Here is an 11,399-nt window from a genome sequence, read left to right as displayed (position 1 = left end):
TGAAAACGACCTTTCCTTTTACCAAAAATACCCACTGGGCTAGCAAACGTGTTTGTTGTTGTTTTTTTCTATTGAGAACTAGGTAGCTACCATCTGTCTTTACGAGCCTTGTCTAGATTATTTATATGCATGGGTGGGAGATAATAATCAATTGAGGCATCCGTATTTTCCGAATTTAGGATGCCTCAATTGAGGGATCCCTCAGAAAAGAAAACAATTTATACGTTATAACATATGTATGATTTATTGCTTTAATACACATTTACATGTAAACATCAGTTGATTTTGATTTAGCTAGAATGAGGCTAATCTTCAATTGATAAAGTCTCTGTTCCCTTGAAATTAGCAAAAAATTGGTTAAATTGTTCCTTAACATAATCGACCTTTCCAGTGGCACCACCACCACGTTTACTAAAACCCCAAGGGTTGTATCGGTATTTTGTGCTAGCTACAGGCTGTTTGCTAACTTCAGGCTCCACAGTTGCAATGCTAAAAAAATAATGCAATACATACTAAATATCATCCCTTATTCAGTAGTAACAAACAAAAACTCTAACGAAATCTGACAGTCTGAATTAGTTAAAAAGTTCAAAACTTACCATTTGATGCTCAAAACGGCATCTGATACACAATTAAAAATACTGCCAAGACTAGCAGGTACTCGACCAACTAACTTGCCTGCAATTTTGCCTGCAGTTTGTTTCTTCTGACTCTCCTTTTCAGGGCGAGTTACCTCCTTTAGTAAATTTTTTGGTATGTTTTCCTGATTGGGCATCCAAACACAGTGAGCATTAGGGTCATACTGGTTTTCTGGTTCAGGTCTCACATCCATAGCTATATCCAAGTGTGGACGGACATGGTATATATGGTAGCCTTTGATAGAAGAATTCACAATCTTAACTTTCATGATTTCTGCTGCAAGCATGAACACTCTTCCAAAACAAAACAGCGTGGCCTCAGAACATTAAACCGGTGGTGCACCTCTTGCAAATAAGACATTGTTAGCGGCCCTCATGCACGGATAACGACCACTTTGGTTTGGATAAATCTAAAGGTAATGGGTTGCTTTTGTATTAAAAGAACTTTTGGCGCCCCGTCCGCATAAACCGGCTGCTGTAAAGCAAAAAAATCGCAAGTATCGCTCAATTGAGGGATATATCCCTCAATATATGGAAATAGTTTCCATATTGAGAAACAGTTTCCATATTTGGAAACTTTTTTGTGAAAAAATTAAAATTTTCTGAATACAAATGGATGAGTTTTTCCGTCTTCCACAAACAACCTTGAAGCCAGCAACTTCATAATAAACTTTCATAATAGACCATTGCTTTTTAGAGAAGATAATAACATCGCAAGAAAATTAAAGATCGAAAAACTTATTGTTCAAATAAAAAATATATTAACATGTGACGATGTTGATAATACTTTCAGCTCGAAATCTATAGAATTTGTAACAGCAATTAAAAATATAAAAGTAAACTTTACTGTACTATACTTTATTATTAAAATAAGCTCAATATTTGTCTTAAAAGATATTTTTTTCTTAAATATGTATAGAACATGATACACATATTTTATCACATACATTGCTTTTAAACAATCTATTTTTAAATAATTGTGACTTGCGTAAGTAATCATGACGCCAATCCAAAAAGATACACATGACGAAGATACATGTTTGCCGCAAGGCAAACGTTTTTGTTGTGTTTGAAATAAACTTTGTAAATAGACAATGCAGGGACTTGTGCCACACTTGTTCCTCATGCTAAAACAGCAATACCTGTGTAGTGTACAGTGGCAAAGAAATTTGTTAATTCACTTTTCCAAATTTCTTTCGTGATTTCAATAATTTGGAATCGCTCGGGAAACAAAATTATCGAAGCTTGGTGCAAGGATTTATCCATTGGTGTTTTTTCTTATTCATAGACCTGTATCTACAAACTTTATGTAAAATATGCTATATATAGAAACGTGTATCAATAAAAAATGTGTTTATAGTCTTTATTAATTTGCGTTTTTTGCAAGTTTTTATGTTAACCTTTTTTATTGTTATAATGTTTTATTATAGGAATAAAATGTAAAAGAATGTCACTCTCTGAATATTTTATAAGAGAAGTTGATTATTCAACAGGCAAGATGGATATATACCAAGCCACAATAGGTGATGTAGGTTATGTTGTATGGGATGCAGCTTTGGTTCTTTCTAAATTTATCGATGGATCTTATTGTAAAAGTATTTTCCCTCTTGATGGCAAAAATGTTATTGAGCTTGGAGCTGGAACTGGAATTGTTGGGATGGTTGCAGCAACACTTGGGTTTGTTATTATTTAGATTTTCAGGCAAATTCCTAGGCAAGGCCTTTCCTTAATGGTATTATTCCATTTCCTCCACCCCCCCCTAAGAAAAAATATTCAAATCTCCCTCTTTGGATATACACTTTCTTTAAAATGTCCAAAATTGGTTTGTGTAATGTGTTAGATAAAAAGCTGGAAAGGACTTACATACAAAATCCCCAAATTTGTCCTTGATTATTCAGAAAGCTAAAAACTAATAGTTGCTTTTTTTGACAGGGCTTTTGTTAAAGTGACTGATCTGGATGAGCTTGTTCCACTCATGACGAAGAATATCACTGAAAATAAGTTGCAGAACATAAAAGCATGTGAACTAACATGGTACATGGTACAGGATTTTCATTTATTTAATTTTTCAGGGTGAATAAATTGACCAACAAATGTGTATTTTTAGATTACAACAAAATGCATTAAGAATATTTTTTGTTGTATGAGGAAATTTAGCAGCTGACAAAACTTTCATTTCTGAGCTGAACATAACATAATTTAATTTGTGCAGACATTTGATAAGTATAATAATTTGTGTGTGGTAATCAATTCTTGAAGTAGGATAAATCCCAGATTGTCTATCGCCATCGTTGTTGTTGTTCAAAAGTCTAGCAACCAACCCTCCCTGATTTTGTTGATCCTACACTGAAAGAAAGAACTTCTTTTTTTTTAATTTCAAAGCTATTGTCTTTCAGTTTATAAAATTGCAAGATTAGAATATGTGTATACAAGACATCTAAAGTACAGTGTGTTTACTGCATTGCATTGTTTTTCAGATTTTTTCACTTCTACTTTGTTTCAGGGATAAAGAATTGCATTTCCATGAAAAGTTTGATTACATATTTGTAGCAGATTGCATATATTATGATAAAGTAAGTCCACAGAAGAATTTATGAAAGTTTAACTAGATAATAAACAACAAAGCGTGCAATACATGAAAAATTAATATTAAAAGAGATTACAAAAAAGTTTTCTGAGCTAACTTAGTTTACTTTAACTTTTTACTTTTTTGTCTGAGTAAACAGAATCCGACATTAAAGCCGTATTACTTAGGCTTGTGATTACAAAAAATGTTGTTTAAAAAGATCATAATATATTTAGATCTATTTTCCTAGACGCGTATACATCTTATACACATATAAATCTTAGACGCAGACATTCTTCATTATTATTTTATTATTATTTATTTATTTATTTATTTATTTAGTCTCTGAAGCCATTGGTGGAGACGATGAACAAGTTATGTACAAGTTCAACGATAATATTTCTTAGTTATGAAGAAAGACATACAGAACATAAAATTAAGCTGCAGAAAGACTTTTTTGAGGTAATATCAAAATAAGTTCTAACAACAAATCAGGAAGTATAAAACATACATATTAACCAATCAGAAAGTGTAAAAAATAAATAAAAACCAATCAGAATGTATAAAATTTAAATGCTAAATATTTTAGTTTACAGGAACATATGTCATAAAATTTTTATGACCTCCAATAATATTTCAAAATTACAAATAACATCATAAAAATGCATCGTCAGCAACACCTGTCACACCCTATTTATCATTTTTTTTATATATATATATAAATTTTTAAAACACGTATATTATAAATTGAGTATTAAATCTTAGTCTTATATGAAATGAAACTGCACTGAAGTCAAAGATCAAATACCCCACGATCGAAGTTGTAACGATTTTCCGTTTACGCTTTGATTATTTCTGATTATTTATCAATAATGTGGCCAGACGGATCTTTATTTGCCAATCCTGTCTGAGTGTTGATACCGTGACGACACATTGCCGGCTTTTACACGAAGTTTTAAATCGGAGTTGCCCAATGTAACAAAATTTAGCCCCAAATCATTGAGTTAAATATTTAAATAAGAAAACTGAATTAGATTCCATTCGAAATATAACTCAATGCAGGGGTTGCATTTTTTGTATAGGCCTATGTCTGGTTATGAATTTCGCCTCGTGCTTCAAAAATTGTAAGCAATTTGCACAACGATTAAAACTTTTCTACAGTTAGTCTATATGAATGAAAAGCCGTTTTCATCCATATTTTTAGCTTGCTTCGAAGTATTTCAACATCGAAGAGATTCCTGCGTCTTATCAAGATAGCGTGTTTCGAAGTGACGACATTCACATCTTCAAAATGACGTCATTAGGATGACTCGCTGCAGTAAAATAAAAAAACTATGCAGATATGATTGCCACGTGGCTTTTCAGAACATTAACGACATTACCAACACCTGGCAATTGTTAAACACAATGTGTTTAAATAGCAGACACTGCTAATAGCAGACGTATTGAATATCTAGTGTTCAGGTTTTTAATGGCCCTTTTTGAGACTATTCACGCTGATAAACAAGAGAAAGAGGATAAAAAATGTCTATTTTGTATCTACCCTTATTTTTGCAAAAAAGTTTTAAACCAATCTCGTTTCCACCGAGCTTGTCGTCCCAATATGAAAAAAGAACAGGAAACGATACTGCTTTTGAACTGTAATAGAACATTCCTGAATTTTGAAACTTGAGGGACAATCTTTTTTGTCCTCTTAAGGAAGGTGCATGTTTGGGAACGTTTGTTATTATACAGTTACGTGAAGAAAAGTAGCCAACAAAGGTAAAAATTGGAAATTCCAAAAATAGGTTTCGGTTTATGCAGTCTCCTCTTCATACAGATGGCTATTGTGACTTCCAGTTCCGTGTTATGTGAAAAAAAACCCTAAAAGGTCCTGGGGATGATGATGTCGGGGTGTCCACTTTGTCAAGAATTTTAAAAATATAGGCAAAATATCAGGAAACTTTGATCTTTATGAAATGTCAGGAATTTTAAACTTTCCACTAAGATCCTGAAATGCATATGCTTTTTAAGCTTGTATTTGTTTCAGCCTTGGACAGTCAGGTTTTACATCAGCTGTAACTATAGGGAAAAGTGTGGGGAGAAAGTTATATAGTGTCAGAAATTATTACTAAAAATGTCGGAATGTTAGAAGAATCGAGGTGAACTTTTGAGTGGATGTTGCGTTGCGACATGTCAGACTATCTGTCTGAGGATGATCTCTAGGATTTTTTAATATGCTAAATTTTAAAATGACATACTCTTCCTTAGGTGACATACCAACCCCGTCCTCGGCATAGAAAAGACAACAGGCTCTGGGGACGAAGTTGGTTTATATGCTCTTATATGCTCACCCGCAGTCCACTATTTATAGAAATCATAGTCCAAGACTTGCGACGACGCCTTCTAGAAACAATTGTCCAAATTCGCGACCCCTCTTTTTAGAAGGCGCCATACAAAAACGGTGGAGCTTCTTAGAATTAGAAAGTAGCGTTCAGTGTTTTTTTGGACAACGCGTTCGACCTAAAAAGCATTGTTGCAAGTATTTCCCGCACACAAGTGATATTTCTATCTTACATTAGAGACGTAATGTGTCTAAATGGAAATTATGAACTTAACAAAAAGACTAAGAGCTGGTCTAGAATTATGCGTTTAACACGTTATTACGGCGACACTTATACGCTTTCAGAAAAAAATGCGCAAAGGCGTATAAGAAACAGACATAATTAACGATTCTAAAAGGGGTCCAACAAAAAAAAAATCAGGTTGCACAGGACTTTCTGTACCCATGTAAAAAAATCAAAACAAGGATAGTTAAGGAGGCATGGGGAAAAGTTTGGAAAATTAAATAGAAACAATTAAATGTACACATCTTTTCAAATAACAACTTTTACAGTTTTAATATTCATCGCCTTCTTCTTCCTCTCCCTCATCAACTGAATCAACACCAACTTCTTCGTAATCCTTTTCCAATGCCGCCATGTCTTCACGAGCCTCGGAAAACTCTCCTTCTTCCATACCTTCCCCAACATACCAATGGACAAAAGCACGTTTTGCATACATCAGATCAAATTTATGATCCAAACGAGCCCAAGCTTCTGCAATAGCAGTGGTGTTGCTTAACATACACACAGCTCGTTGCACCTTGGCAAGATCTCCACCAGGAACAACAGTTGGTGGTTGATAGTTGATTCCAACTTTGAAACCAGTTGGACACCAGTCAACAAATTGAATTGTGCGTTTTGTTTTGATTGTAGCAATAGCAGCATTCACATCCTTAGGTACGACATCACCACGGAACAACAGACAACAAGCCATGTATTTTCCATGACGAGGATCACATTTCACCATCTGGTTAGCTGGCTCGAAACAAGCGTTGGTGATTTCTGAGACAGTGAGCTGCTCATGGTATGCCTTTTCAGCAGAGATTACAGGAGCATAAGTTGCAAGTGGGAAATGGATACGAGGATATGGCACCAAGTTGGTCTGGAACTCTGTAAGATCCACATTTAATGCACCATCAAATCTTAACGAGGCAGTGATGGAAGACACTATTTGACCAATAAGACGATTTAAATTGGTGTATGTTGGACGTTCGATGTCCAAATTTCTTCGACAGATGTCATAGATAGCCTCATTATCAACCATAAAAGCACAGTCAGAATGCTCCAAGGTGGTATGAGTGGTCAAAACTGAGTTGTAAGGTTCAACAACAGCAGTGGAGACTTGTGGAGCAGGGTAGATTGCAAACTCTAACTTGGATTTCTTTCCATAATCCACAGATAAGCGCTCCATAAGCAACGAGGTGAAACCAGAGCCAGTACCGCCACCAAAGGAATGGAAAATCAGGAAACCTTGAAGGCCAGTACATTGATCAGCAAGTTTTCTTGTTCTATCTAATACCTGGTCAATCAATTCTTTTCCAACTGTATAATGTCCACGGGCATAGTTGTTTGCAGCATCTTCCTTGCCAGTGATAAGTTGTTCTGGATGGAAGAGCTGGCGATAAGTTCCAGTTCGAATTTCATCTAAACAGACACAAAAAAAATTTACTAAGCTAGCCACACAAAAACTAGTATTTCATATCATAAAAAAACGTTTGCTAAATCTTACCAACTACAGTTGGCTCCAAATCCACAAACACAGCCCGAGGAACATGTTTTCCTGCTCCAGTTTCACTGAAAAAAGTGTTAAAGGAATCATCACCACCACCAATTGTTTTATCACTTGGCATTTGCCCATCAGGTTGGATTCCATGTTCCAAACAGTACAATTCCCAACAAGCATTACCAATTTGACAACCGGCTTGGCCCACGTGTACAGAGATACATTCACGCTAAAAATAAAGATTCATATGCATATAGTTTAAGAAATAGTATCTTGTTTGATCATATTTAATGTTGAACAGCAGTCATATTTAAAAAAAACTCACCATGATTATTTCTTTTTAGAGGTTCTAAACAACGAAGTAACGTTTCGTAACTTGACTCCTCGAAAAGTGCGCTTGAATAAAAAACTGGGCGAGAAAATCGCAAATATATACCGGCTGCTCACAGTTGGACAGCAATAATTTGATTGGCTTTTAAAACTGTTTCAAATATTTTTGACCAATTAAGAAAGGCCTAGAGGTCACATGAACAGATTGCTCCGTAGTAACAAACAAACACGTCTTTGTTTTGGCGCGAAAAAGAGGTTTGTTTACTAACTACTTTTGTTCCTTTCTTTACAAATATCCATAATGGTCCCCAAATGCCCAAGACGATTAAAAAGCAACTTAATCAACAGTGCTTCTTTATAACTTAGTTATTTCAAACCTTCTTATTATTAATGAAAATCGTCATGAGATTTACCCAATTATAAGCTTTTAAAACCAACCTCGAACCGGGATCGTTAGCATTTTGATGTGAAATGGAGACGCTTGTGAGTTTCATTCATTCCTGTAGCCTCGTTTACCAAAAAAAAGCCCACAGGGCTTTCATGTGTACATGCAACACGACCTTCATCCCAGGGTCAGGGTGGTTTTTTCTTTTTAATGTCGGTGGAACATAAAAAAGAGACAAAGAGCCCGGGGGTCGAGGTTGCATGCACCGTAGTGGATGGTAGATAGGTTTATGCAAGAGTGGAACAATCGCAAACTCTCTCTAACGATCCACACCGCAGCCTCGACCCCGGGGCCTGTAGCGTTTTTTTTTATATGAGGAATCAAAAGTCGAGGTTGTTTACACCTGCATCGACACTCAACGTCGACCCGGGCTCTTGGTCTTGATATCCTTCTTTCTCCCGTCCCCGTGCCCGTTTTTTTTTTATGATATGAATTTCGATTAAGTTTTTCGAAAGGCCAAAACTTGTTGAATTTCCGCGCCCGAAGGCATAGGAAATTCTTTAAAACCGTCGTTTTTTTCTTTCGAAGCATTTTTTGAGAAAAAATCGACCCTGGGATTTCACATTGCTTCGTCACAGATGTAAACTTCGTACCCATGCTCCTTAACTACTGGGAGGTCTCGCATTGAGGTTTCAGGCTAAAATTGGTATTTGTTTCCGACAAAATTTGGCACAGTTAACAAAAAAGTATGCTGAACATAATGGTGACATCAAAATTTTGATTTTTGTCACCTAAATGCCATTTTAGGCCAAAATTGGTCCAAAAATTAAAACTATTTTATTTTCAAAAAAAATTTGGCACAGTTAACAAATAAAGTATGCTGAACATGATGGTGACATCAAAATTTTGGTCTTTTGCCACCTTAAATGTAATTTTAGGCCAAAATTGGTCCAAAAATTAAAACTACTTCATTTTCAATAAAATTTAGCACAGTTAACAAAAAAGTATGCTGAACGGAATGGTGACATCAAAATTTTGATTTTTGTCACCTAAATGCCATTTTAGGCCAAAATTGGTCCAAAAATTAAAACTATTTTATTTTCAACAAAATTTGGCAAAGTTAAGAAAACAAATATGCTGAACATAATGGTGACATCAAAATTTTGATTTTTGTCACCTAAATGCCATTTTAGGCCAAAATTTATCCAAAAATTAAAACTGCTTTATTTTCGACAAAAATTGACACAGTTAATAAAAAAAGTATGCTGAAAATGATGGTCACATCAAAATTTTGATTTTTGTCAACTAATGCCGTTTAAGACCATAAACGTTTCAATCGCAAGACTTTCAACCATGAATGATAGGCTGTATTTTTTGTTAGCAATTTCTTTTAAAATGTGAGTTTACTATGACACGTTTCGTTTTGTTTGCGTTTGTTATAAGATATAATGTCACTGGTGTGCTTTATTTTCAGAGGTTCATGTCCTTCGAATGTTTGGCACAATAACACAACGAATTAGGTTTTCATCAAATATTTTAGTAGCGCGCGGAAATTCTTAGAGCCCCCAGGGCTTCTTGTTAAACTTCATATTGTTCAAAATCTCACAACCACGACGGTTTGAAACACCAATACTGAATTTTTAGATCGTTGTCACGAGAAACATAGGGATGTTATTTATTGATTTTGACCCGCTTGGCGCTATTTTTGGCGTTCGACATTGTCAGAAAGAGAATATGATCCTGGGCACTAGGTTAACTTTTATTCAATAATCAAAGTAAAAATACCGTAATGGTCCCAACAGGTGCCCTGGCAACCTCGATCCCCCAGGACCTATAGCGTTTTTTGATATGACGCGTTTCGTCCTCCATCAAAAGTGCTACCGCCCCTGGGATAGAGGTTGCGCCCTGGGGCGCTTATTAAATGTTTGGGTTTTTGCAGGGGCGCCTAATCGAAGGGGGTTTGCCTGGTAAACTACTGGACAATTTTAAATTTTGTACAAATTAAAGACAATGACAACAGCAATTTTTATTTCTCGATGAACAATTGTTAATACTTACACGCCATATAAAAATACGTATTATTTTTATTCCTGATATAAGAAAGTAAAATGTTTAAATAAGCGCCCAGTTTCTCAAGGTAGTTTTTAATTACGCGCCCCCTTTTATAAAAGGTGGGTGCTTGATAAATGATGGGCGTTTATTAAACTTTAAAGGAAATTACCCGGGCGCTTATTCAAAGGGGCACAGCCATCTGTCGTTGGAAAGAAAGTGTGTATCTCGGTTTTTCTTTAAATTTCGCGACTTCCACACACTCCATAATGGCTACCAAAACTAAGGATACGACGCGGCGAAAAACAACTTGAAAAAACTTCAAGTTGTTTTTGACAAAATGCAGGACGCTGAGTCAAATCATCACGGTATTAATGAACACTTTTTTTATGTTCTCCCAGCCTAACTGTCGTTACACGACGCATTTCGTCGTAGGATTTTTTTCCATTTTTGTAACTTCCCAGGACTTTTTTCACATAAGTAACGGCCATATATGTCAGAAAGTGTAAACACAACCTTAAACTGTTGTTTCTTGAATCATATTTACTACTTTCTGGTAACATGCGGGGCATAGTCAACGTGGCGAGGGACAGGTGGACGATATCGTGGCTTTGCGCAACAAAATTCAAAGCCTAAAGGACTACACTTTATATTTATCGGTAATTCGACTTGTCATCATTGTCATATGGTAGTCTTGAAATTTGGAGTGCATCGTACCTGATCTCTCTTCCTGAAACCACCGTCATTATATTTGTCCCCAGGAGCTCTTTGAGATAAAAAAAGGAGAACTCTGGTACCCCATATTTGAAAATTCGTTCATCGTATCGTATCGCACCCTTTAAGACTTCCCAAGCGATAATGCTACGTTTTGCTTAAATAGAATCCTCGTTCGTCGTAACACAATTCAATCTCGTCCCATGGAATTCTGTACGTATTACAAAACTGAAGATTAAAGAACATCGTCCCATGACGAGAGGTATATTTTTTTGGTAAAATATCTACCATTATTGTGGACAAAATTGGGACAGTGGCAGTTTTGCCGTCGTTTTTCAATGATGGATAAAAGGGTCGAAACTCTGCATCCGGTGCAGAGTCGGAAAAGTCTACTTTTACACCTAGAGCAAGTGGACAGCCAACCTCGTCTCCAGCACCTGAGCCGTTATTACTTATTAAAATTGCCCAATTCTGAAATCCAGGAAGTATAGCTAAAACAAAGTTTTTTTCACTAAAAAGGCATGGGGCCAGAAAATGGCACGCACAGCAATCGCTCAACTAGACAGCCGCCTAATACATTAATCCTATCCTATAGGATTAATCATTACAAAAAGCAATGATCTACAAAAAA

At 35.7% G+C, this 11,399-nt stretch overlaps 3 protein-coding genes across 3 annotated transcripts; 1 reads left to right on the top strand and 2 right to left on the bottom strand.

Moving 5' to 3' along the window:
- Nucleotides 1-225: 225 nt before the first annotated feature.
- Nucleotides 226-925, bottom strand: LOC130647505 (uncharacterized). The gene is made up of 2 exons (XM_057453379.1): nucleotides 600-925; nucleotides 226-489 (listed from the first exon to the last, which is right to left on the bottom strand). The coding sequence occupies exons 1-2, from the start codon at nucleotides 923-925 to the stop codon at nucleotides 306-308; spliced, it is 510 nt and encodes a 169-aa protein (XP_057309362.1). The 3' UTR covers nucleotides 226-305.
- Nucleotides 926-2,085: 1,160 nt separating this feature from the next.
- LOC130647503 (protein N-lysine methyltransferase METTL21D-like) lies at nucleotides 2,086-4,992 on the top strand. Its single transcript, XM_057453378.1, has 5 exons — nucleotides 2,086-2,315; nucleotides 2,571-2,672; nucleotides 3,142-3,211; nucleotides 3,547-3,666; nucleotides 4,409-4,992. Exons 1-5 carry the CDS (start codon nucleotides 2,086-2,088, stop codon nucleotides 4,511-4,513), a joined length of 627 nt encoding a protein of 208 aa, XP_057309361.1. The 3' UTR covers nucleotides 4,514-4,992.
- Nucleotides 4,993-6,041: 1,049 nt separating this feature from the next.
- LOC130647500 (tubulin alpha-1 chain-like) lies at nucleotides 6,042-7,699 on the bottom strand. The gene is made up of 3 exons (XM_057453373.1): nucleotides 7,616-7,699; nucleotides 7,297-7,519; nucleotides 6,042-7,211 (listed from the first exon to the last, which is right to left on the bottom strand). Exons 1-3 carry the CDS (start codon nucleotides 7,616-7,618, stop codon nucleotides 6,082-6,084), a joined length of 1,356 nt encoding a protein of 451 aa, XP_057309356.1. The 5' UTR covers nucleotides 7,619-7,699; the 3' UTR covers nucleotides 6,042-6,081.
- Between the last annotated feature and the right edge of the window lie 3,700 nt (nucleotides 7,700-11,399).

This window comes from Hydractinia symbiolongicarpus, chromosome 6 (assembly GCF_029227915.1).
Source record: "Hydractinia symbiolongicarpus strain clone_291-10 chromosome 6, HSymV2.1, whole genome shotgun sequence".
NCBI classification, from domain to species: domain Eukaryota; kingdom Metazoa; phylum Cnidaria; class Hydrozoa; order Anthoathecata; family Hydractiniidae; genus Hydractinia; species Hydractinia symbiolongicarpus.
The sequence above is the reverse complement of the archived record's forward strand: the minus strand, read 5'-3'. Positions and strand labels throughout refer to the sequence as shown.